At 37.7% G+C, this 26,056-nt stretch overlaps 1 protein-coding gene across 4 annotated transcripts in view; it reads right to left on the bottom strand.

Moving 5' to 3' along the window:
- Positions 1–26,056, bottom strand: part of LEPR (leptin receptor) — a 148,060-nt gene that overhangs the window by 45,331 nt on the left and 76,673 nt on the right. For 3 of the 4 annotated variants that reach the window (XM_036754165.1, XM_036754163.1, XM_036754164.1), the window contains 6 exons: positions 25,502–25,574; positions 14,894–15,223; positions 11,007–11,130; positions 5,852–6,063; positions 3,503–3,648; positions 2,392–2,539 (listed from right to left, as the gene is read on the bottom strand). In XM_036754165.1, coding sequence (XP_036610060.1) covers positions 2,392–2,539; positions 3,503–3,648; positions 5,852–6,063; positions 11,007–11,130; positions 14,894–15,223; positions 25,502–25,541 — 1,000 coding nt within the window. In that variant the 5' untranslated portion in view covers positions 25,542–25,574. The remainder of the gene's footprint in view (positions 1–2,391; positions 2,540–3,502; positions 3,649–5,851; positions 6,064–11,006; positions 11,131–14,893; positions 15,224–25,501; positions 25,575–26,056) is intronic. The other variant, XM_036754166.1, reaches the window with a different exon arrangement.

Genomic DNA, 26,056 nt, shown 5'->3' on the forward strand with positions numbered 1-26,056 from the left:
TTAGCAAAGTCATTAGTTAATGAACAGATAAGGCTGAAATTGAATGGCCAAACCTATCATCAATCAATCAATCAAAACACATTTATTAAGTGCCTACTATGTACCAGGCACTGTGCTAAGCATTGGAAAAGAAAAAGAATTATGCTGTAGAAATCAGGTGGAAGATTCATAGACAAGCCTTTCTTTGTATTCCCCAGAACCTAGCACAGTGCCTGGTACATAAAACGTGCTTTAAAAATGTTTTATCAATTTCCTGACAGACAGGTTGGATTGTCTCCCTGTCCTGATAAAGAAATCTTGTTGCCACAATGGAGCAAGGATACTGCTCAATGGGCTATGTCCAGAAAAAAAAAACAAACAAACTTGCATGTCTGTTGGTCCATTATTGTTGTTGTTTGGCACTTAAAATAAAGGGGGTTTCACATTGAAAACGTGGGGTTGTACCAGATTTAAAGAAAATAGAGCCAGGCCAGGTGACAAAGCCCCAGCAGTGAAACTAAAGAATGTTCTATGTCAGTGAAATAATAATGTTTGTTGGTTTAACTTTTTTGATTGACAGGAGGTCATAGAGTGAGATTTTTTTAAGAATATTTCTTTCAAAGACTTAAGATTTGAGAAATGTTCACATTTCGTGTGAATAGCAGTAATATTTATTATTCTCCAAAGCAAACACTATTCTCATTCAAATGTTTTATAATTTATCAAGAGAGTTTCTTTACAACAAGCCTCTGAAAGAGTTACTATGAATACAGTGGTATTAACCTCAAGAGAAAAGGAACTCACTACTACCCATGCTACCCCATTCTACTTTTAAGTAGTTCTCAGCTTCAGTTTCTTCATGTGGAAAATGAGGGAATCAGTCTAGTGAGTTCTAAGGTTTCTCCCAGCTGTGAATCCTATGATCCCAGTAATCACAATAATGCTACCCAATCTCCAGCCCCAGCCAGACCAGCAAAGTATGAAAACAGCTTAGTTTTCCTGCCTTTATAAAAAATACCCACACCGTTGTAACTGAAAGAAAAAAAATCAGACTGAGAAAGTCAAAAATCCCCAAAGGCAGATTTCTTCCTGAGAAGAAATCATTCAAGCAGCAGAATGAATATATATATATATATATATATATGCACATACATGTATATGTATATATGTATATATATATGTGTGTGTGTATGTATGTGTGCATAGATATAGATATATGTATTATATATATATGAGTGAATGAATAAATGACTGAAGGCATGTAGGAAGGATAGTTTCAAAAGTTCTATGTTTAATTTGTTATATAATTTAAAAGAAAGACAAGTTGTAGCTCCATGTGCAATCTTTTTCTGCTCTAATATATATATGAAATTTTTATTTTTTGTTTGTTAAGTTCTGAATAAAGTTTTTTTACAATATATGTAAAAAGAAATTATTGAAAATAACACCTAGTGAATATACTCATTTGAAACAGCAATTAAAGATGTAATATGTATGCCGATAGCATTCTAAAATTTAGTTTTTTATCTTATGTTCAACTCTTTCTCCTGTTTTTCTTATGGAATCATTTTAATATAAAAATTTCATGAATGAAAATTATGAATGAATTCAAAGTACCAAACGAAAAAGTGAGGCACCCATGATAATGTTGTCTTGCCTGAATCTTTAGACTTTATTTCCTGTAATTTACATACTGTCAATTTCAATAACACATGTGCACTCATTTAAGTGCAATATACCCTGATTTTTTTTAAATTTATAAGGAAAAAAATAATTTTCCACCTTCAATTTGGCACCCATTTTGTAGGGGGAAGGAAGAGAGGGTGGACCTGTGATTTTTACAGCTTAGATAATGCCTGCTACAGAAATCTCTACCAATGCAGATGAGTTAAGTCTCTTATAACTTACAGTCTTAGAGAGTTACCTGGACCATTGAAATATATTGCCCAAAGTCACATAATCAATATGTGGAAATTCAGGCTTAAGGTCAAGAAAAAACTTCCTAAGCTCTCCCAGAATGGAATGAATTTCCATAAGGACTAGCAGGCTCTCCTTCCTGTGGAGATTTCCAGGCCAGAGTTGTATGATCCCACATCAGGTATGTGATAATGAGGATTCTTTTTTGGTGGGAGTTAGAAAATATGGTCACTGAGTCCCTTCCAATTCTAAAATTCTGTGATTTTATGTCAGAGGTAAGACTTGAACCCAGCTCTTCCCAACTCCAAGGCCAACCTTCTATCCCCTCATCTCTTGGGCCCACAATTACCACCACAAAATGCCAAGTATTTACAGCATACAGAGAGAGAGAGAGAGAGAGAGAGAGAGAGAGAGAGAGAGAGAGAGAGAGATGTCTCCAAAATCTACTCCCCAATAATCAGAAGCAACGATGCCCTCTATATGCCAGCAACATACCTGGGGCAGTGAAGTTGGAAGGAGTGCTCCAATCACTCCAGGCTCCTGGGCCATCCAGCCTCTTACCCCGTACCTGAACTGTATATGAAGAACCAGGAAGCACGTTGTCCACAAGTAGGGAGGTATCTACTACAATAGCAGCAATCTGCTAAATTTCATTTAAAAAAAAGTCAAAACACCACACAGAAGGGGATTGCTAATGAGAACCTAGGTTTGTGGAAGCTACAAGGTGACATTTTGCCACATTCTCCTCTATTCCCCTACATTTTCCTTTGTGTTCCTCATAACTGGTGGTCTTGACCAACTGGTGTTTACTTATTCCCTGTTGTGACCAAATCCTACTGGCCCCAGCCCTCACTTTCTAATATTTCTAATGATATTTAAATGTCAATTGTGCCGATTGGTCTCCAACTCACAAACTAAGGCCTATTGTTTGAGTAGTTTTAAGACAAATCAATGTTGCCTGATTAGGGACCTCCAGTACGTTACACAAGCTGATAAATGCTTAAGCATCCCTCTTTAAGTCTGCTAATCTGAGATATGAGGAGAGAAAATCACAATGCAATGAGAAAAATTCTGGATTGGGGGTCAGAACATCTGTATTCTAATTCTGGTTTTCCCATTTTCTGTTGGTTGTTTACCTTCTCTGGGACTCAGTTTCCTCATCTGTAAGATGAGAATGAGCTATATGACACCTGAAGTTCCTTTCAGCTCTAAAGCCATAAACCTAGTACCAGATGACCTTCTAATCTATGATCCTATGAAAGGCATTGTCCAAAGTTACAGGACACACAGCAAGTCTACAAGCTTTGCTTTGGGATCACCTTGATAAGGTATCAGAGAATAAAATAAACTTCATAGTTCAGCATAGATGAAGATATACTAAGATATATTCTATGACCCATAGTGAGCTCCATGCTTCTGAAGGCTCTCTCTACATGAGTATCACATGCTGAAAAAGCTTTAGGGATTGAAGGGCTCTTTCTCTTGAGGGAGCATCTCCATCTTATCCTAAAGATAACATGGCATTTAGATCTAGGTAGTGCTTGGTTCTTCTTGCAATCCTTAGGGATTAATTTTTATTATTTGAATGGTAAAAGAAAATACATACCTGCCCCATGGTTTCAGTTGACTTTACAGAGTATTTCAGTTCATATTGAAGTTGATATGGTGCCAATAGTGGGGTGGACCAAGAGATCTTTAATTTTCCATCATCTGTTATTTCCATTAGCAAATGTAACGGTGGGTCTGGCTTCACTTAAAAAAAATAACATTTCAAGTCCAGCTTTAGTTTTCAGTAAAAAGAATATTGAATTTCATAACAGTGGAGTAGAGGTTGAATTTTCCTCTGACGCCAGCAATGTGACCTTGAGCAAGCCACTCACTCCCTGGGTCTCCATCTTCTCCTTAATTAAATTAGAAAATCAGACTAGGTGCCTTCTCAGGTCTCTTTAGCTCTAACCCTATGAACTAAATCTGATTTTTGATAATTGCAGAGGCAGCTGAAATGCATGACACTCAGATTCAGGAGAAAGACAGAGAGACAGAGACAAATGATTGATTAGATAGGTGGATAGATCATAGACATAGATAGATGATACATGATTGATAGATATAGATAAATGATTAATAGGTAGACAAACAGAAAGAGAGTTTAATTCATCTCAACTTGACAAGAATTTACTGAGCACTTTTTACATGTCAGACATTGTACCACAGTGCTAGCTTCTGGAGACAGTAGAACAAAACCAAAATCAGATCCTTTCCTAAAGGAACTTCTATTCTACTGGGAGAACATGACCCCAAACTGGTTAAGCCCGTAGGTGCAGAAATCCCGTTATTGAAAACCTTCAACATTTCACAGACATAGGACATCAGCAGGGGTAATGCAGGACCCCTAACAATGCAGATCTTAATTCCTCCAAAATGCAGTGTCTCCATAAGCCTGCAGAGTCATACAGACACAGACGCTAGATTGAAAACATAAAAGGGACACGTCCTGGTTTGCTTTTTTTAAATCATCAATCGGTCAATCGATAAGCAGGTATAAAGCACCTACTATGTGCAGGGTAGAGTGCTAGGAGGTAAGGTTACAAGGGTAAAGACTAAAACAATCCTTGGTTTCCTGGAACCTACTTTTCCATGCTATTGAATTTCCTTCCCCAGTGTTGAGTGCAGGGCTTCATAGCCAAGCAAGTTCTTGGGTTTTTTCCCTTTTCCAACATTTTGATAATCGTACTTCAATGTTATTGTTTTCCTTTTTAATCCTATACTTTTTCTTTTATTCATTTATAAACATGACGTGATGACTAATGTGGAAATACTTGTAATATGATTGTACATGTATAGCCCATGTATAGAACTCAAGATCTTAGAGAAGTGAATGTTGAAAACTAAAAACAAATAAAGAAATAAAATTAAGAAAAGAAAAAACGATGAACAGGATGCTCTTAGAAAAGCCTGGAAAGACTTGCATGGGCTTACACAAAGTGAAATGTATTACAGACAAAGTAATATCAATATTGTAAGATGATCATGAGTGACTTAGCTATTCTCAGCAACACAATGATCCAAGACAACTCGGAATGACTTATGATGAAAAATGCTGTCCATCCCCAGACAAGGAACTGATGGTGTCTAAATACAGATTGGAATGTACCTTTTTTTACTTTAAAATAAGTAAACATGATGTGAGAAAGGGCCCATAGGCTTCACCAGGGGTCTGTGACACCAAAAAAGGCTAAGAATCTTGACTTAGTAAGTGATGTGAGCATAGTAATAATAAGAGATTATATTTACATAGACCTTCAAGGTTTGTAAAGCAGCAAGCACGAGGCTGTGGAAAAAGCAGCCAGAGAGGGAAGAGGGAAGTGAAGTATGGATGGGGCTTGCCCAAACATTTCCTGATAGATCGGTCAGAAAACCCATGCCTGTATGGCTAGCCAAGCTGTAGATGAGCTTTTCTTCACTTAGGCAAGCTAAGCCTTGAGCACTGGCCATACAATCCATCGGGGGGTGCATGCTCAAAAGCTCTTCCACTTGGTTAGAATTACCAGAGCTTCAAAGCCCCAGGGCCACCTCCACGCCAAGGAGGACTTCAATGGAGATACCACAAAAAAGTGTAGGATTATAAACTGAGGGCTAGAAGGACTCTCAAAGACCAACTTGTTCAACTCTCCTGCTTTACAGATTTCACCAGGGAGGGGAAGTAATTCAGCCAAGGTCAAAGAAGTAGTAATAAGCAAAGACAGGACTTGAATTCATTGTGTGACTCCAAATCTAAGACTATTTTCACTGCACTATACTCAAGTGGTGAATTCGGACCCACATCGATCATTCATGAGTGCTGGACGGGTTGCTAGTTATGGTGATGGAGGGAGCACTCACACTAATGAAAGCACTGGAGCAGTTGATGTGAAGAAAAGTGAATTTACACTTTATCTGGTAAATTTGTACTTACCAATATTTATAGGCTTCATAGACATCGTGGGTGACTGGAGAAATATGGTGCCATTTGTGATTTCCAAAAATATCAAGGAGGTAAAGCTGAGTTTGGCCATGGGCAGGGGTACATGGCATTCACAGTCTTCGGACCTACTACAATTGCACTGAACAACCTGAAAATTACCCTTCTGGGACACCATGGGTGAGGCTTCCTGTGACGTTTCCAACCTGTGTTATAAAACAAAAATGTATAGATTGTTGTAGGCACTATGCATTCCATCATCATGTGTACCTCAGTGTTAGACACCAGCATGAAAAAGGGGAATCTCAGCTTGGTCTGTGCACCAGGCAAAAGCATGGGGGGGGGGGAGATAAAGAATGTGCACAGGTGTAAAAAACAATGAATATGAAGAATTCTTAGAAGACTTCTCTAAAATGATGCAGAGCACAGTAAATAGAAGCAGGAAAATAAGGTATAGTTGTGCAACTTTATAAAAATAAATAACAACAGCAAAGACATTTGAATGCTCTGTGGTTATAATAACCAAGCTTGGCCCCAAAGAATTTATGAGCAAATAAGCCTCCTTCCCACCTTGGCAGAGGTGGGAGACCATGGGTGTGGAACAGGGCAAAGCCTCAGCTGCTGTTGGTTAGTGTTACTGAACTGGGTTTATTTCTCTGTATTTTTATTCTTTGCTACAAGAGATGGTTCAAAGAGATGGGTGAAAGAGAGAGAGAAAGATGCGAAAATGAAGTGATGTAAAGCAAAAAATGTCAACAAATAAAATGTCTTAAAATAGAGGACTTCAGTTATCACTCTCTTCGTTTAAGATGCAGTTTAAGCATAATTGTCTACATGAAATCTTTCTTGATTTCCTCAAATGCTGGTGCTTTTCTTCCAAAACCGCCTCATACTTTGCTACTTTGCATAGATTTGTATTTATGCTCTATATGTTAATACTGTATACATGTATACACTTACACAAACACACACACACACACACGCATTCACATGCACCATGTACCCATCTTGGCCTTATCTTGGTGTATGGTGTCACACGTTGGTCTGTGCCTATTTTCTGCCAGACTGCTTCCCATTTTTCCCAGTATTTTTTGTCAATAGTGAACTCTTCCCCAAAAGTTGGATCTCTAGCTTTATCAAACATTAGGTCACTATGGTCATTTTTGCGTGCCTAATCCATTCCATTGATCAACCAGCTCATTTCTTAGACAGTACCAAATTGTTTTGGGGATTACAGCTTTGTAGTACAGTTTGAGATCGGGTATTACTAGAACACCTTCCTTCACTTTTTATTGATTCTCTTGATATTCTTGACCCTTTGTTCCTCCAGGTGAAGTCTGTTATCATTTTTTCTAGTTCTATAAAATGACTCTATGGTATATTGATTGGTATGACACTAAATAAATTAATTTAGGTAATATTGTCAATTTTATTATAATGGCTCAGCCTACCCATAAGCAATTATTATTTTCCATTTGTTTAGTCTGTCTTTGCATGAAGAATATTTTGTAAATTTCATATTGCTCCTATATTTGTCTTGGCAGGCAGACGCCTAAGAATTTTATACTGTCTGTAACTCTTTCTAGCTCTTCTTGCTCAGTTTTATTGGTGATATATGAAATTCTGGTGGTTTATGTGGGTTTATTTCCTATCTTGCAACTTCACTAAAGTTGTTCATTGTTTCAACTAGTTTCTTTTTCAGTTGATGCTCTAGGGTTCTATAAGTAAACCACCACATTATCTGCAAAGAGTAATAGTTGTATTTTTTCATTGTCTATTTTTGTTCCTTCACTTTCTTTCTTATTGTTATAGCCATGAGCAAATTTCTTGGCCTCAGTTTCCTCATCTATAAAATCAGAGTGTTACACTAGATTACCTGTAAGGTCCCTTTTGATCCTAAAACAATAAGCTTTCTACTTTTCTTCTATGGAAGGCTACCATATCTTCAAAATGCCACGTTGTGTTTCTGTTTCTTATGGAAGTCCTAGACAGACAACAGTTAGGTTCTATGCAGCTTGGGAACCAACCCACAGAGCATATCTGAAAGGTCTTCTGAATGGCAATGATGTGTCCTGCAGATGTGGTCTCAGAGCCACATAGCTCATCCTTCATGTGTCAGTTCAGCCCATCATCACAAGAAAGAATATCCAGCAATGCTCATCATAGCAGCAATGTGCCATGGTAGAAAGAGTGCTGAAGTTGGGACTGACATGAATCCAAATCCAGCCTATGACATTTAAATATCTGTATGACCATGGATAAAATGCTTAACCCCTGTAAGTCTTGGAAAACTTAAAGTCTAGTTTTGCTTCCATCAAATATTTCAATTTTCAGAAAGGACAAGAGAACAGAATCTACAAACTACAGTCCAGGGAGCTTGATGTGGATTCCTGGGAAAATTCTACAATGGATCATTAGAGATGGTTGCCTAACACCTATTAAGGGAGTAGTGATTACAAAGCATGGCTTCATCGAGAATTGGTCATTATACATTATACAAAGAAATCAAAGCTATCTATAGTCATCTATCTATACTTATATGAAAAAATGCTCTAAACCACTATTGATCAGAGAAATGCAAATTAAAACAACTCTGAGGTACCACCTCATACCTGTCAGATTGGTTTATATGACAGAAAAGGAAAATGTTGGAGGGGATGTGGGAAGACAGGGACACTATTGCACTGTGGGTGCAGTTGTGAACTGATCCAGTCTTTCTGGAAAGCAATTTTGAACTATGCCCAAAGGACTATAAAATGGTGCATACCCCTTGATCCAGCAATACCACTGCTAGGACATCTCAATGACATCCAAAAGGGTGGAAAAGACCTATTTGTACAAAAATATTTATAGTGGCTCTTGTTGTGATGGCTAAGAATTGGAAATCAAAGGGATGCCCATCAATTAGGGAATGGCTAAACAAGTTGTGGTATGCGATTGTGATGGAATATTATTGTGCTATAAGAAATGAGTAGCAGGCTGATTTCAGAAAAAGCTGGAAAGACTTACATGAATTGATGCAAAATGAAGTGAACAGAAACAGGAGAACGTTGTACACAGTAACAAAAATATTGATTGATGAAGAACTGTGAATGACTTAACTTTCTCAGGAATACAATGATCCAAGACAATCCCAAAGGACTAATGATGAAGCATTCTGTCCACCTCCAGAGAAAGAACTGACACTGTTTGAATACAGACTGAAATAGGCTATTTTTTCACTTTCCTTTTTTTTTCTTTTATTGAAGTCTTCTTGTACAAAATGACTAATATGGAAATGTTTCACATAATTGCACATAAATGCCCTATATCTGATTGCTTACCATCTCAGGTAGGGGAGAGGAGAGGGAGGGGAGGGACAGAATTTGGAACTCAAAAATTATAAATAAAAAGGTTTATTAAAAAAGAATTGGTCATTACAGATTAACCTCATTTCCTTTTTTGACAGGATTACTGAACCAAGTAGTTGAGGGAAATTCTGTGGATATAGTTTACCAAGATTTCAACAGAGCTTTTGATTAAGTATCTTATGCTCTTCTTGTAAGGAAGATAATGAGGTGGGGTTTAGACAATACAGTCAGATGTATTCACAAATCCCAGGGAAGTCTGAATTGAAGAGTAATTGTCAATGTGTCAATATCTCAGGATTGGAGTAGATTGCCACTGAGGTCCTCTCCAACTCTCTAATTCCATGAGTCTGTGATAATTAGTGAGTAGCATCACAGGACTTAAAAAAGATCAAGTCATCCTGGAAGACCATTCAGAGTCCTCAAGCATCATTTTCCTCATCTGTAAACTGGGGATAATGCCTGCCCTGCTGGATGCCCACCGGAAATACAAGATTGAATCTAAAAACATCTTGAAAACAGCTAAGCACTTCCCAGTGTAAGGCATGGTGATGAATTCTGTTGTCTTCATCTAGAAGCTGAGAGATTCAGCAATTAACAAGTAGAGCATATCCTTCAACAAAGAAAGAGTTGTTATATTTGGCTGAACAACCTAGCTTGGCTCTCAGGACTTTTTCCCAAAAGTTTTAAGGATAAAACTTTCTTCACAAATAGATATTTTGTAGTTTAAATAAAGATGTTATATAATTAAAATATTTTTTCTGTCAGAAACACTTGTGAAAGATGTTATCCCTTTATTAAAGATCTCCACATTTTTAAAGAAAAAAGTAACAAAAAGAATTGCAATTCAGAAGGGATATCAGAGGCCATTTAGATCAACCTCTCTCTGACCCAGGATCCCCCTGTAACATTCCCAACAAATGGTCATCCAGTCTTTCTTTGAAGATAACCTTCCCTCTGAGATTAACATGAATTTACCTTCTATATATCTTGTTTGTACTTAGCTGTTTTTTTGTGTTGTTTCCTCCTTTAGACTGTGAGCCCATTGAGAAAAGGAGCTGTTTTGCCTCTTTTTATATCCCCAGGGCTTAACACAGTGCTTGGCACATAGTTGGTGCTCATAAATGCATATCGACTAAGATCTCCATTGAGAGGAAATCCAATATCTCATGACGTAACCCATTTCGCCTTCCTATACTTCTAATAGTAAGGAGAGTCTATCAGTTCTGAGGTTTGTCCTCTCGAGCCAAGAACAAACCTCTTCAAAATGGAAAGACTTCTGAATGCCTGAAGAGAGTTACCATTCCCCACCACCCCCTGAACCTCCTCTTTTCCGGGATAAACATCCTGCCTTCCTTCACCTGATGCTTACCCGGCATAATCCCAAAGTTCTTTGTCATCCAGTTGACCCTCCTTGGATAATCTCCAGTTTACAAATGGCTTTCTCAATATGTGCAAAAAGTGGTATGAGCAGGTCAGAAAATGACTGAATTATTGCCTGCCTCCCTCAGGACACTAAAGAGAAGCCACAGAGCTAAGAGATATGGATGCCAGAAAATTGTCTGGACTCTCCAGTTACATGAAAAGTAAATCTTCAATCTCACTTTGTTGTTTTTTCTTTTTTCTTTAATGCCTGTTTCCAGCCCAGCCCTAGGTTCTATCTCAGAATGACTGCTTTTGTCAAGGCAGCCCTTTCACAAATTATTGACTTGCTCAGGCACAAGAAAGCTAGATAGTATCAATGTGGGATGTTTTTGACACCATGTCTACCGCACAAAGAATACTTCTAATCAGCTACTTACAGAACATATGAAAGATGAGCCTGAAAATTTGATGTCTTGGAGTAATTCTTAAACAGTGATTCAAAATTACAGATGAGTATCTTTAAGTCCCCTCTGACCCAACATTTGATGCTCCAGCTCACACCTGAATTCAAAGAAAAATATTACAGATGACTTTTTTAAAAGACACATCCTGAACAATTCAATAAAGAGAACTGAATGTGTTTTTACCAGTGTTTTCATATCACCATGCACAGCCCAATTAGAGAGACACATTCTGACTCCCTAGAGAGCCAAAGGCAAATTTTAGACTTGTCTTGACTACAGTAGCTTCAAAATGCTCACTGTGAATTAACTCTCCAACTACTGCAGTGTCTCTGTGTATTTTATCCTTAGCCCAGAAAGTCGATCTCTCCCAACTTCCCAAACCCTGTCCATCCACACATGGCTTAGTTAGAGTCATGTAAGGGACTATTTATTATTTCAGATATAAGTTCCACTTGCTTCATATTTTCAGATTTTCATAATAGACCTAAGAGACTTTCAATACGATTAATAATACTTAGAGCTTAAAGGTTTATAACACATTTTATATACATTCTCTCATTAGATCTTTACAACAACCCAGGAAAAAGTGTCATAACTAATTGAATTATCCCATCTTATATGTGAAAAACCTGACACAATGGTTAATGGCTTACTCAAGGTCCCACAGCTAGTAAGCATCAGAGGTAGATTTGGTTGCAGGTCTCCCCTGCCCCAAGGCCAGCAATCTCTTCACTACCACGCACTTCGTTGTTGTTATTTGTTACTATGCTTGAGTAACAACATGATTTTTGTTCTATTGGCATTTTTTTTTAATTTGGAGAGCTGTATCTGTGATTTATTTATATTCCGAGATCTCCATGAGGAACTCCATCTACCAACTTAGGTTGACACTTTCTTCAAAACTTATCCTCAGTGGCAGCTAGGTAGCACAGTAAATAGAGTACAGGCCCTTTTCTGGAGGACCTGAGTTCAAATCCAGCATCAGAAGTTTACTAGCTGTATGACACTGGGCAAGTCACTTAACCCCAATTGCCTCAAAGAAAAGAAACTTATTCTGTTAAGAGAGTTATCCAGAGCACTCAAAGGTTGCCCAAAGTCACACAGCCAGAATACAAGAAGCAGGACTGAATCCAGGTCTCCTTTATTCTGAGATGAGTTTTCTGTCCATTATACTCATGGTTCTGTAGTCCAGGAAGGCTTGGAGCTCCTTTAGGCCTTTCAAGAGGGTCTTACAGGTCAAAACTATTTTCATAATCACACTAAAATGTTCTAATTGCCAATACAGTAAATATAGATAGATATAACCTAGGGATGTGCTGGTAAATGTTAAACTGTCTTGGATAAAAAAAATGTACAAGCATACCAGTCCTAAGTTTATCAATTTTATTATCATTTTTTCCATCACGTTCTTAAGTCCAGACAAGCAACAAAGCAACAAATCTAGCCCTGATTTGTAGTATTTGCCAATTTTCAAGATGTAAATGATTACACTGGAAAATTTAACAATCAGCTCTTATGAGCTGGTTTTAACTGACTCCAGCACAGCCCTAACCAATATAAACAAAAGCTTTTGGGGGCCCTTGATGATTTTTAGGAGTGTAACGGGGTCCTGAGACCAAAAACTTTGAGAACTGCTGCTCTCCACCAAGCTACTAGATTGCATGCTATTAAGACAGCTAGGATAAAGAACAGAAATCCTTAAGCTGATGGCAGTTTCCCTGATTGAATAGCTATTACTAAGGAAACTCTCTTTAAAAGCACATGATATCAATTACATTTGCTATCATAGTAGATCGTAATCTTAAGTGGAAGAAGTTTTAGCCATCCTGAAAATACTCTTACAGGATTCTCATGTATTTATATTTGTTCTCATCTGGCACATAGAGGTGCTTATTAAATGTCTATTGATTGATTCCGTTACCTCTTGCTTCCACCATAGCAACATATGTTTCTAAAGAAAGAATTGTTTAGGGAGCACCCTGTGCATCTACATCAGTCTTTTTAGATGGCTCTTCTTTTTCTCCTTAATCAAAAAAAATATTTTTCTTTGTTTCTTCACCATTTCATTCTTGAGAATTTCCCATATCTATCCTGGGCTGTCTGTTCCTATGGAATCCTACTCACTCCTCAGAAGCTTTTAAATCTATTCTCCCCAAATCTGGTAAATATGGAAGCCTGTGCTCAGATTTATGTTCCCCTACCACAATCATTGAACTTTTCTTAACATTCTGATCATTTCCACCCCTGGGAAGCCAGTTCCTTTTTGTTGAGGAGAATGAGATCTAGAATAGAATTTGCCTTAATAGTTTTCAATCTTGTAAAGGATGAAACTGCATTAAAGCAACTCAGAAAAGTATTAGCTTTTTTGCTTTAGAAAGAAAGAGCCCTCCAGCAGACATCCAGACAACTAAAACCCCCACCACTCTGGGGAATCTGGGCTGGAAGCTTCCCAGAACTGAACTCATCAACCTCATCCTCTTTCTGTCCAGCTGGTCTATAGCAGACTCTGATGACAATATCACTTCCACGTCTACCTCAGTTGGTCTTCACCCAAATACATCATGTACTCACCTAAAATTTCTGGATTTCCTCACAAGTATATCATCTTAACAGACAATGCTACACCATGCCCACTTTCATTTATCTTGTTCCTTGTGGATAGCTAGGTAGTTCAGTGGATAGGGTGCTTGACTTGGAACTCAGGAAGATCTGATTTCAAATCCTCCCTAGACATTTACTAGCTGATTGTCTGTGGGAAAGTCACTTGAACGCTCTCAGCCTCAGTTTCCTCATCTGTAAACTATCTGTCATAGTATAATGACATCACCAACCTCACAAGGTAAAAGACTTGTAAACCTTAGGTGACACATAAATGTCAGCATTCACAGTTATTATTTTTACAACTCTATAGTCTAGTCATGCTTTTCATCTCGACAGGTCTCAGCAATATGTATGGAAGTCATATTTATCTCTCTGTTCATTTTGTTGTTAGGGAAGAGAAAGAGAAAGAGAGAGACAGAGACAAGAGGAAAGAGAGGAGAGAGAATGAAATTCCTAACAACTAAAACTAGGTAAAAATGGATTGGGATGGAAGGTGCAGTGGCTTCCCCCTCCTTGAATGCTTTCAGTAAAGGCTCCTCACTAGATCCGTCCATAGGTTTTATTCTTTTTCAGGTATAAGTTGGATGCAATGGCCACTGAAGCTCTTTCCACCTCTAAAATTCTACTATTCTGTGAGCCCGAGAGCAGAAGTCAGAAAGCCTGGGTTTCAATGCTACCAATAACATTTACTACTTATAATACCATAAGCAAGTCACTTCAATATCTTTGAGCTTCAGTTGCCTCACCCATAAAATGAAGATAACAAATATTTGCACAATCTACTTCACAGAAATGTATTATAAACAATTTTGTGCATGCATGTATGTATGGATGTATATATATACATATATACACATAAATATACACACATATGTCTATATACATAAGAGCTATAAGTATCATTATTATCTGTTCTTTTATTAGCTAAAATTTTTAAAATAACTTTCTATTCTAATAACCTACCCTGGTTTTAATTAAACAGCTTGTTTTATAAAGGAATAGAAATAAAGGGGGGAAATGGCCCCTTATTTTATCCTTCCACTTAATACAACAATTGCTAATGTTGGCAATTCAATACTATGAATGGGAACCAAATTTTCTTTTATTCATACAAAACTTTTGATGGAGAGAAAATCTATCTACCCCATTCAGATTTACTGAACAATAAGCTGTTTGTCAAATAAAAAGAACTGATAAAATGTAAAAAAGTACCTGTCAACTTAAAAAAAAGGGTCTGTCTAGAACTTTAAAAATCTAACCTTTTTCTTGAAAAGATTGGGAGAGTGCTGAGGGAGAAACAAATGTCTTCCTTTCTGTACTGTTCACACACATGGAAGAATTTTTATCATGTTCACTCCAAAGGCAACAGTAGAACCTTTCTTTGGATGCAAATTCTGAAGGGTGTGAATCACGTGAATTAAAGATAGTGTCAGCAGCCTGATCATCTCCACTGAAGAGAGAACTGTTCTTGGAGAATCCAGAAGGCCAATGGAAGTCAGCAATCTTGTTTGATGGCAAACAGGAAAGCATGAAATTCCATGGGGGGATTTGATATGCCACATCATATGCAATTATCATTTGGATGAAATCTGTGAAGACAGAAAAAAGGCAAATTAGAAAGCAGTGCAGCATTTTGGCTATGATGCAAGTAGATATTTGATAACAGTAGAAAGTTCAAGAATCATTCTTAAAGCTTTCAAAAGCTCTAGTCAAGGGTTTGATGCTTTACTAAGCATTGAACACCTAAGGCATCATACCTCCATCTACTCAAATCCACCAATGGATCCATGATCTCATCAATGTGGATATTCATTTCAATGAAAAGAGTTTCACTGTGTAACTTTTGTCTGTGGTTGTCCCTTAAGTTCACCACAGCAGATCCCTTCAACATACTCCATAAAGCCTGATCATAGTGTGGAATTCTCAAAAGCTATGACAAATGGAGAACAAATCACGAAAGGTTTCTATCATGCTAGAAAGACCTGAAGTATGATTTCAGCAAAAAGGCTCTTTGTTGTCTGGCAATTAAGATAGATATCTTTATTAACTTTGAGAGAGATGTTTCAATTGAATCTACTGGTTCTCCATCATCTTCAAATAAGTCTAGATCCTTCCTATCCTTAAAAGAACCTACCATTTCCACAAGCTTTTGTGCTATGTTTCTTCTGTCTTTATTAGGCAAACTCCAAAAAGAGTCTTTCTACACTCCTTATTTCCACTTCCTTTTCTCTCACTCGCTTCTTGATCCTTTATAATCTGTCTTCAATTGAAACTACTCTCCCCTAAGTTATCAATGATCTCTTAGGGTAAATTGATTAAGAAGCAGGCTAATTAGATAAAGGAGGGACTTTTAGAGGGGAGGGTAAAATAAAGAATAAGAGGGTAAGGGCAAAAGATAAGGTGAAGGGGATAGGGTGCAAAGAGGGGCTGAGAAGAAAAATAGTAAAAAATGAGGTGGAGGAAAATTCATAAATAGTGATTACAATTTTGAATGTGAATGGAATGAACTCACCCATAAAATTAATTGAATAGCAGAATGGATTAAAATTCAGAATCCAACAATATGTTGTTTAAAAGAAACACAATTAAAAATGAGAGATACACACAGAGTTAAAATAGAGGATTGGAGAAGAATTTATCATGCTTCAGCTGATGCAAAAAAGGCGGAGGTCAAAATAAAAGTATCTTAGCAATACCAGATCTTAAACTGTATTATAAGGCAGTAATTATCAAAACTCTCTGGTACTGGATAAGAAAAAGAATATATATATATATATATATATATATATATATATACATATATATATAAAATATATAAATGGAATAGAGTAGACATACATTTTACAGCAGCAAACAAATATAATAACTGTGTATTTGACAAGTGTTAAGTATTTAACTTAAGATTTTGGGATAAAATTTCATTTGTTTAAAAATGCTGAGAGAACTAGAAAACAATATGGCAGAAACTGGGCATGGACCAATATCTCACACCATTTACCAAGATACAGTCAAAATAGATATATGACCTAGATATACAGAGAGATTTTCCAAGAAAATTAGAAGAATATGGAACATGTTACTTAACAGACCTATGGATAGGTGAACAATTTATTAATAAATAAGAGATAGAGACCAAAATTAGGTACAAAATGGATAATTTCTGTTACATTAAATTGAAAAGATTTTGTGCAAATAAAATTAGTATAGTCAAGATTACAGGAAAGTAGAAAATTAAGAGAAAAATTTATAGTTTATTAGATAAATGTCTCATATCTAAAATATATAAAGAACTTTGTCAAGTCTTTAAGAATATGAGTCAATTCCCAACTGATAAATGGCCAAAGGATAAGAACAGTTTTCCACTGAAGAAATCAAAACAATTTACAATCATACAAAAAAAATTCTCCAAATCATTATTTATTAGAGAAATGCAGGTAGAAACAACTATGAGATATCATTTTATACCTATCAGATTGGTTAAAATAATAGAAGAAGAAAGTGATGAATGTTGGAGAAGATGTGGAAAAATTGTGACACTTATTAATTGTTGGTGGAATTATGAAGTGACCAACTATTTTAGAGAGCAATCTGGAATTACGCCCAAAGAGTTATTAAACTACCTATACCCTTTGCCCCAGCAATACTACTGCTTGGTCTATTTCCAAACATGATTAGGGAAAAAGAAAAAGAATCTATATGTTCTTGAATGTTTATAGCAACTCTCTTTGTGGTGGAAAAGAACTGGAAATTGCAGGGATGCCTATCAGTTGGGGAATGGCTGAACAAGTCATGGTGTATGATTGCGATGGAACACTACTGTGATATAAGAAATTATGAGCTCAATGATATTAGAAAAAACATTGAAGAACTTGCATGAAATAATGAAGAGCAAAGTGAGCAGAACCAAGAGAACATTGTATACAGTAACAGCAATATTGTTTTAGGAACTGCTTTGAGCAAAGAAGATATTTTGTCTATTATAAATTCCTAAATTAATTATAAAGAACCTATGAAGAAAGATGCTATCTGCTTCCAGAGAAAGAACTGATAAATAAAAGTATATATAGAATAATTATATGTATGTATGTATATATTCACAGATACATTTATATACACACATGCATATACATCCACATACATATATACATACCTAGACATATATACATGCATACATAAATGCTTGCATGCATACATACATCTATGCCTATTTGGGTCTAATGGTAGCCATCTCCAGGGCAGGGGAGAAGGAAGAAAAAAAAAAGAAATTTACATGATGATTTGTTGTATATTTGAAAAAAATAGCAACTTGTGCATAGGAGATTTGCAGTTTCATATATGATCATCTCTTTTATTGTACTATGTTCTGGAAATGCATGTTTTATTCCATAAACTTAAAAGAAAAGAAACTACTCTCCCCTAAGTTATCAATGATCTTAATTGCCAAATCTTATTGTCCTTTCTCACCCTTGGGCTCTGTTTAACAATCCTCTCCTTCTCTTGGTTTTTTATAACATTACTCTCTCCTGGTTCTACTCCTATCTGTCTGGCTATTCCTTCTTAGACTACTTTGCAGGATGATCATCTCTATGATTCCCATTAATTGTGGGAATGCCCACCACCAGTCTTTCCTGAACCCATTTCTCTTTTCTCTCTGCTATCTCCCTCTTCAGCACCAGTAAATCAATTATCATCTCTATGTAGATGACTTCCAGATCCATATAGCCATCCTTATTCTTTCCCTGGAAATCTTTTCTTGCATCACCAGCTACCTTCTGAATTTGCCAAACTAGATGTTTCATGGCATCTCAAACTCAACATTTCCAAAATTGAAATCATTGGTATATGCTCCCAGATCCACACCTCTTGTGAACTTCCCCATTACTCTGGCATTCACCACTATCCTTCTAATCATAGTGGTGTCATTGACTCCTCACTGTACACCCCACATGTTCAATATTTTGTCAAGTCTTGTCATTTCTTTCTTTACAACATCCCCCACCTGTGTTGGTTTCTCTCCACTCTCACCTCTACCCCCCTAGTTCAGGCCCTGATCTCCTGTTGCCTGTACTATTGCAGTGGCCTCCCAACTAGTCTCCCTGCCTTAAGTCTCTCCCCATGCTAGCCAAATTCTACATATATGCCAAAGGGATTTTCTAAAGTGCAGTTATGATCATGTCACACATACCCTCACACACTCAATAAGCTATTACTCACAGTAAAAACTCCTCTGTTTGACATTTGAAGCTCCTCTGTCCCCATTCTAGCCTTCTTATAGCTTTTTTGCTCATTATTGCCTTCCATGTCCACTAGGGTCCAGCGCTACTAGTTTATTTGCTATTTCTTGAACACAATAGTCTCTCTTCCATCTCTACCATTGCACTGGCTGTCCTTTATGCCTTGCATGGACTCCTTCCTCACCTCAGCCTCTTAGAATCTATTCCTTCCTTTAAGACTCAGTTCAAAGATCTTCTCCCTGAGACCTTTCGCAATCATCTCCTTCTCCCTTTTCTCCTTCAGCTGCTACTGACTTCTCCATCAAAGTTGTTTTATATCTGCTTTATACACACTTCATAGATACCTGTTCATGTATTTTGCATATAAGGGGAATGACAGCCCATGGGCATATATGCTAGGCTGTCTAAACGCTGGACTCCAGACATGTGCTGGCTCAATGCTGAAGTACTTGGCATTTTGGTTTGTCCAAGTAATCCCCTCATCAGCCCCTTAGACCTGTGATTGTGGTGGGGGAGGAACATAATCAGTTTTAAAAGCTCTCCCTCTTCGAATGTTCTCTGTGGCAAGCAGGTCTCCCCTGCCAGATTTTAAATAGAAGAGCGTTGCTCTTTTGTTCACCACTCAATCATGGAGATTGCCCATATAGACGTAACAGCAGGTATCCAGTGAGGTGTACTGAACCTGAGCCTTGAGGTTTCCAGCTGCCTTTTCTTCTTTGTATTTCCTTGCCTAAGTATGAATAAAAGAAATTTAATAAAACAAACATCAAGTACCTACTATGTGTCAGGCACTGTGCTAAGTGCTAAAGCTACAAATAAGAAAAAGAAAGACAGTTCCTGCCCTCAAGGATGTTACAATCTAATGGGAAAGACAGCACCCAAAAGTGAGACAAAAAGTGGGGAGGGTGACAGAGAGTACTTGGTTTCAGGCCATGATGATAATGGTAGAGTCAAAACCAAGAAGAACAGTTGATGGCAAATGGAAAGAGAGCTGTCTGGGATTCTCAACCTCCTATAAAGAGAGGCTTCTGGAGGAGTGGTAACTGAGGGTATTAATGAGAGGTGTAAGTACCAAAGCTGAAGCCATCTCCATGAAGAGGAGTTTCTTGGTAATGGGCTTCGGTTGGTACATGAGAAGCTGATGATGGTACTGGAATCAAAACCAAGCAAAGCAGCTGGTGGCAAATGAACGAACATACAGTAATCTCAGAATGGGCATTTCCAACCTTAGAATTAACCTTGTAAGGTCAAGGGGTGCCAAGATCCAGGGTCACTTAGTTTAAGCTACTTGATGGCTTAGAGAGCTTGTGAATCAAAGAGGACACCATCAAAAAGGGATTGATGAACTTCTGACCAGGTCTGCCAGAACACTTGGACCTTTGGACTCAGTAAAAGGGCCATACTTGAGGACCTAGAGAGCCACATGTGGCCTTGGGGCCTCAGGTTCCCAACCCTTGGTTTAGACTGTGCAGAACTGGGCCACAATGTAAAATGCCTCTTCAGCAGTCTCATAAACTGCATCATGTCTTAATGTTTTAAGTATCAGCTTCTTGAAAGAGTACAATAATGGTGATAAATTATTACATCCTATCTTGTCTTCAGTTAATGCCCCTTGTAGGCCTTGTGTGTGTTAAGCATTTTTTGGGTGTGTGAAGAAAATAAACAGCCAACCTATACCTAACCTACTCTGGACACTCAGTACCTTTGTACTTCTGCCTAAACATCTGCCTAAATCCAAAGAATATGAGAAAAAGAATCTCTCTCATTAAAGTCCAGGATCTCTTAGGATAGAGCCTGGTCACTGCATGAGTGGATCCAAAGTTGAGGAAAGCTTAATGAAGAAAGTGAAATTGTGTATGCACATTTCAAAGTCTTTAGAAAAGCATTTTTACAAATCATTTAAAAACAAACCTTTGTTTGGATAATTAGTTCTATGTCATTCTGTCTTATTTCTACACAGGAAAAAAAGAAGTGAAAAAAAGTTCAATGAATATGAATTACTAGAAATGAAAAAAATTCCACTAATACAAAAAAATAACAATATAAGTCATTAAAAGTACATTAGCAAATTAATGGCACATGACAAGCTCAGCATATTAAATCTGAAGGGACAGATAGCTATTTTAGGCCTTTTATTTAAATCAAAGCCCTACAATGATCCTCTTTCTGACATGTTCACCTTTTTCCCAACAAATGCTTTGTAAATCAGTTGCTATCTCAAGGGTAATCATGTCATTTAATTTTTTCTTGTTTAACAAAACAAAGAATATGTAACATGACTCATAGGCCGTAATAAGTTTTTCAACCCCAATGGAAAGATGCAATCATTTGGAATGAGCCTTAACCTCACATCCTTGACAAAGTATCTGGGACAAAAAGCATAATGAAGCAATAAAGAGACAGACTCTACAGTGAGTTCTTTGTCAGATGAATGGAAAGAAGGTCCAACATTGTCATCTCATCTTCCTCAGTAAATGCTATTTTACTCCTCAAATAGAATTGATTTTGGTCAGTCTAATTAGACACAATAGGAGCTCAGCAGTTTGCTGTCTAAAGCTGGCTCCTTTTAAATGTTCCATGTAGCCAAGGACATGATCAGGCCCAGAGATCTCAACCAAGAGTACTCCAATATGGAGACCAAAAAGTCAACTAGAACTAGTTCAGCTCCTTACAGGTGGCCTTTCATGATCTTCTGACCTGCCAGTGGCTCGGGGGGAGAGAAAGAGAGAGAGAGAGAGAGAGAGAGAGAGAGAGAGAGAGAGAGAGAGAGAGAGAGAGGAGGGAGAGAGAAAAGATATACCTATATACATATTTATATACATATACATATATATACACACAAATACATATACACACAATACTATATATTTTTGTTTGTATATTCACACACACAAAAAGAGTTATCATTTACAATGGAGCAGCTAGGTGGTGCCTAGACAGAGTGCCAGGCCTGGAGTCAGGAAGACTCATCTTCCTGAATTCAATCTGGTCTCAGATACTAATTAGCTCTGTGAACCCGGACAAATCACTTACCCCTGTTTGCCTCAGTCTCCTCATGTGTAAAATGAACTGGAGAGGGAATGCCAAACCACTCTAACACCTTTGCCAAGAAAACCCCAAATGGGGTCACAAAGTGTTGGATATGATGGGGAAAAGGTGACTGAACAACGACCATATTCACACCGCTGTGATGAGGGGTCACATACAGTATCTGTGCTAAGTGATTTACAATTATTTCACTGGATTCTCACAATAAGCCTTGGAGGAAGGTGTACTATTATTATCCTCATTTTACAGATGAGGAAACTGAGCTAAACACCGATTCAGTGGCTTGCCCAGAGTCACAAAAACCCGTCTGAGGCCAAATGTAATAATGCTGGTTGGCTGATAAGGGGATCTGATGATTTTTTTCTAACCAGATCTGTGATTTTGTTAATATAGGGAATTTACAACAAGGAAATGTCCACCACCAATGCAAATCAGCGTCTGGTCTACAAGTGACAGTCTTTTAGAGTTGCGTGGGTCAGGGAAAGGATAAGTGACTTCTCCAGGGTCCTACAGCCAGTATGACCCAGAGGCAGTACTTAAATCCACGTCTGCTCTGCCAGATTACAAGGCCAGCTCTTTAGCAAACTCACTCCATTACTTCTCCAAAAGGAATAATTTTTAAAAACCTTAAAATAATTATGTTCATTATTTCTCTATAAATTTTTAAGGTTAGGGTTTTTTAGAGGTTCTGCAAAGCAGTGGTTGCTAGAGAAAGAAATTGTCGCATAATTTTATTTAATAGGAAAATGCACGTGCTGAATGAGGCAGGACAGTCTGACATCAAAGATAGCAGAGAGTCATAAGAAAGAATCACAGAGTTAGAACTACAAGGAACTTCAGAAGTCATTCCACCCCCTAGCTAGACAAGAGCTACCCTGCAGTATACTCTAGCAGAGGTCAGCAAACCTTTGGTTAAAGACCTTGAATGAGAGGGTACTTCCCATTTCTCCTGGCAGCCCATTATACCTTTGGATTGTTCTAATTGTTAGAAAGGTTTGTTTGTCTCCTGTTGTTTCACCTTATAACTTTCACTCATTGCTCCTACTTCTGCCTTCAGGGGCCAAGCAGAACAATTGTATTATCTTCCACAATTGACCTTTGTCTTGATGCTGAACTTTGATGGCTCTGGAAGACAGAGTGAGGCTGATGACCTTGCACAGCTCTGCCCCACTCGTATCCAATTCACGCACAAGTCAAGACATCACTCTGGAGATATCATTGGTCCTCTCTGAAAAGGATGAACAACGACAAAGGTTCTGCAGGAAGGACAGAGAGAAGGACTTCCAGAGCAGATGGTGCGAGTTAAACCTTGTCATACGTATTTCTTAAATGTGGGCTTCACTACAATTATGGTGGAATAAGTTTGAGCTTACTCTCCCCACAGAAGCTGTCATTATGGGGAGGAGTGAACCAAGTTCTCAGAAGAATATTTCATATTAATTGTCTTTACCGTGTTATCTGAGAGTAGTAGACACTAAACTCTGGGGACCCAAAGTCCCAATTCAAGCAGAAGTTGAAGACTGCTATTTTTTTCTTTCTTTCTTTCTTTCTTCCTTCCTACCTTCCTTCCATCTCTTCTTCTTCTTCTTCTTCTTCTTCTTCTTCTTCTTCTTCTCTTCTTCTTCTTCTTCTTCTTCTTCTTCTTCTTCTTCCTCCTCCTCCTCCTCCTCCTCCTCCTCCTCCTCCTCCTCCTCCTCCTCCTCCTCCTTCTCCTCTTTCACTTCTTTTTCCTCTTGTTTCTCCTCCTCTTCCTCCTCTTCCCTCTTCTCCTTTTCCATTTATCCTTGTTTGGCTAGGTTTTCATTTTCAAGAAGATGGGACAATTTACTTTTGTCCTGCACAATTTTCATTTTTATTTCTTGAAATATAGCTCTGAAAAGACAGGCTTTTAAAAGCCTACTGTGTTTTAAATCGAGTTGACTCCACCTTAAAACCCAAGTCATTCTGGCTTTCATTGAACAGCTCTGATAATAACCCCAACCCAAGCCTCTGTGGCTTATTATTTTCAATTTTTGATGGCTCAGAATGAATAAACAACAATCGTTTTCTGTTCTGGCCAGAAATTCTGAGAGTCTCCCCCTCCCAGATTGACATCTTTGTGATGGTAAATTGAGCCATCTTTTGCCTCAATTCTTACCCAGCCCTCAGCTGTTGAATGGGCATGGTCTCCGACAAACTAAGAACTGGGAAAGACCTTAATTTAGAAAGGCCCAGGTCAACCACTGCATCCTGGGCCATCACCAGTCATCTTGACCTTTGTCTCCCACTGGACTTCGATGACTCTGAAAGAGAGAGTGAAGCTAAGGACATTGAGCAGCTCTGCCACACTCATATCCAACCCACACACAAGTCAAGACATCATTGGTTTTCTTTGAGAACAAAGGATGAAAAACAATTTCAATGACGTGAAGACAATCTTAAGTCTTCTCTTCCCCAGTCCATCCTCTGTTAGTGGCTGCAATTAATGCTTGCATGGCGCGGTTTTGAGAGCATCACCATCATGCCCGCCCTCTTGTGAACGAATTCCTGATTGATAAGAAGCCTCGTTCTATCTAGCTAGCCAGTCTTATCTCAGACCCAATGATGTTCTTTTATCCTGACCATTTTTAATCTACTTCTGTGTGCCAAATCCTGCCCTATCACTCCTTTCCAAACGTACACATAGACACACACACACACACACACACACACATACATATGTACATACACGCACACACACTTTCTATCTCTTGCTCTGAGAAATTTAATTAATAATACCATTGCTTCTGAAAAAGCATATATCTAAAAACTGTCCTGTTCATCCATTTGCCAACCCAACAACTCCCCTATAATGCGTTATGGCTACTCCTCCCTACCACCATTCCCTTATATGTATTATCTCCACTCATTAGAACACAAGCTCCTTAAGGGCAGGAGCTGTCCGACCTTTCTATTTGTATCCCCAGTGCCAGGCACGTAGATATCACCTCATCAGTGCTTTTGAATTCATTCCAGTTTGTCAATAACCTTCATCAAGCAGCTCAGACAGAATCGCTGGTCACTCCGCAGAGATTTTTCCTTAATGTGGACAGATTTAAACTTGGAGAATTCAATAGCATTCCAATTGAGGTGAGAATAAATGAAAGACCTTAATTTTTAATTATATATCCTCTAGTTTCATACGTGAAACCACCTTATATTGTCACAATGAATAACAGGGAAGGAGGGGGAATACATAATACATACTGTCCCAAACATACGGACTACCTAAAAGTATAAAGTCAATAAATATATTCCACAATTGATGTGATCCCTAAATTAAGATCTCTATATTCAAAAGAATGATACAATAATATTATTTTTTAAATAAGATATGATCCTGACCAAGTCACAACTTTTCTGTTGTCATAAAGTATAGAATATTCTCTTTCCTTTAGACATATGTATCCCCTCTCTTTTAGGTTTTATATATCCTGATATCCATGAAGGTCGAGGGGAGATATTATCCATAAGTTCTGAATCTTCACATAAAAAGATTTACAGATTTCTTGAGGCAAAATGTCTCATAAAGTATAGGGCTCCACAATGATTTAAAAAAAAACTTACCCCATTGGAGCAATGCCACAAAGAATTTTTGAACAACCATCTTGCTCTAAGGTGTGGGACTGGAAAAATTACTCTGAAAAGGAAAAAAAAAAAGCTTTAAGGAGAAAATTACACTCAGGTAACTATTTTAAAAAGTGCTGAGTTTATTACCTTACTAATGTAGCAAGCAATTACTGGCTGTCACCAATATATTCCACTGCTCATCCTACCTTTTACAATTTTAAACAGTCACATTATAAACAGTGTTCTCAGATCTTTTATGCCAAAGCAAACCAAAGTGGATTTCATAGAAGAGTGACTATTTTTAACTAAATAGAAATACTCACAGTTTTAATTAACTATCGAACAGTCAATCTCACACCATGAATGGTACTGGGAGATATCCAGCCCTTACACACAATTGGTCACCTCCCCAGCTCATTTCCTGTCTCTGGTTTTTGTTATAGCTCTATAAAGCCACAAGGTCATCATGCTGGTAAATTGACAATGCACACATTCATTTCCAAAACAAGGAAGACATTGTAAATTGTGGTTTTAGGCCCCTTTGCATGAGGA

This window comes from Trichosurus vulpecula, chromosome 4 (genome assembly GCF_011100635.1).
Source record: "Trichosurus vulpecula isolate mTriVul1 chromosome 4, mTriVul1.pri, whole genome shotgun sequence".
NCBI lineage: Eukaryota > Metazoa > Chordata > Mammalia > Diprotodontia > Phalangeridae > Trichosurus > Trichosurus vulpecula.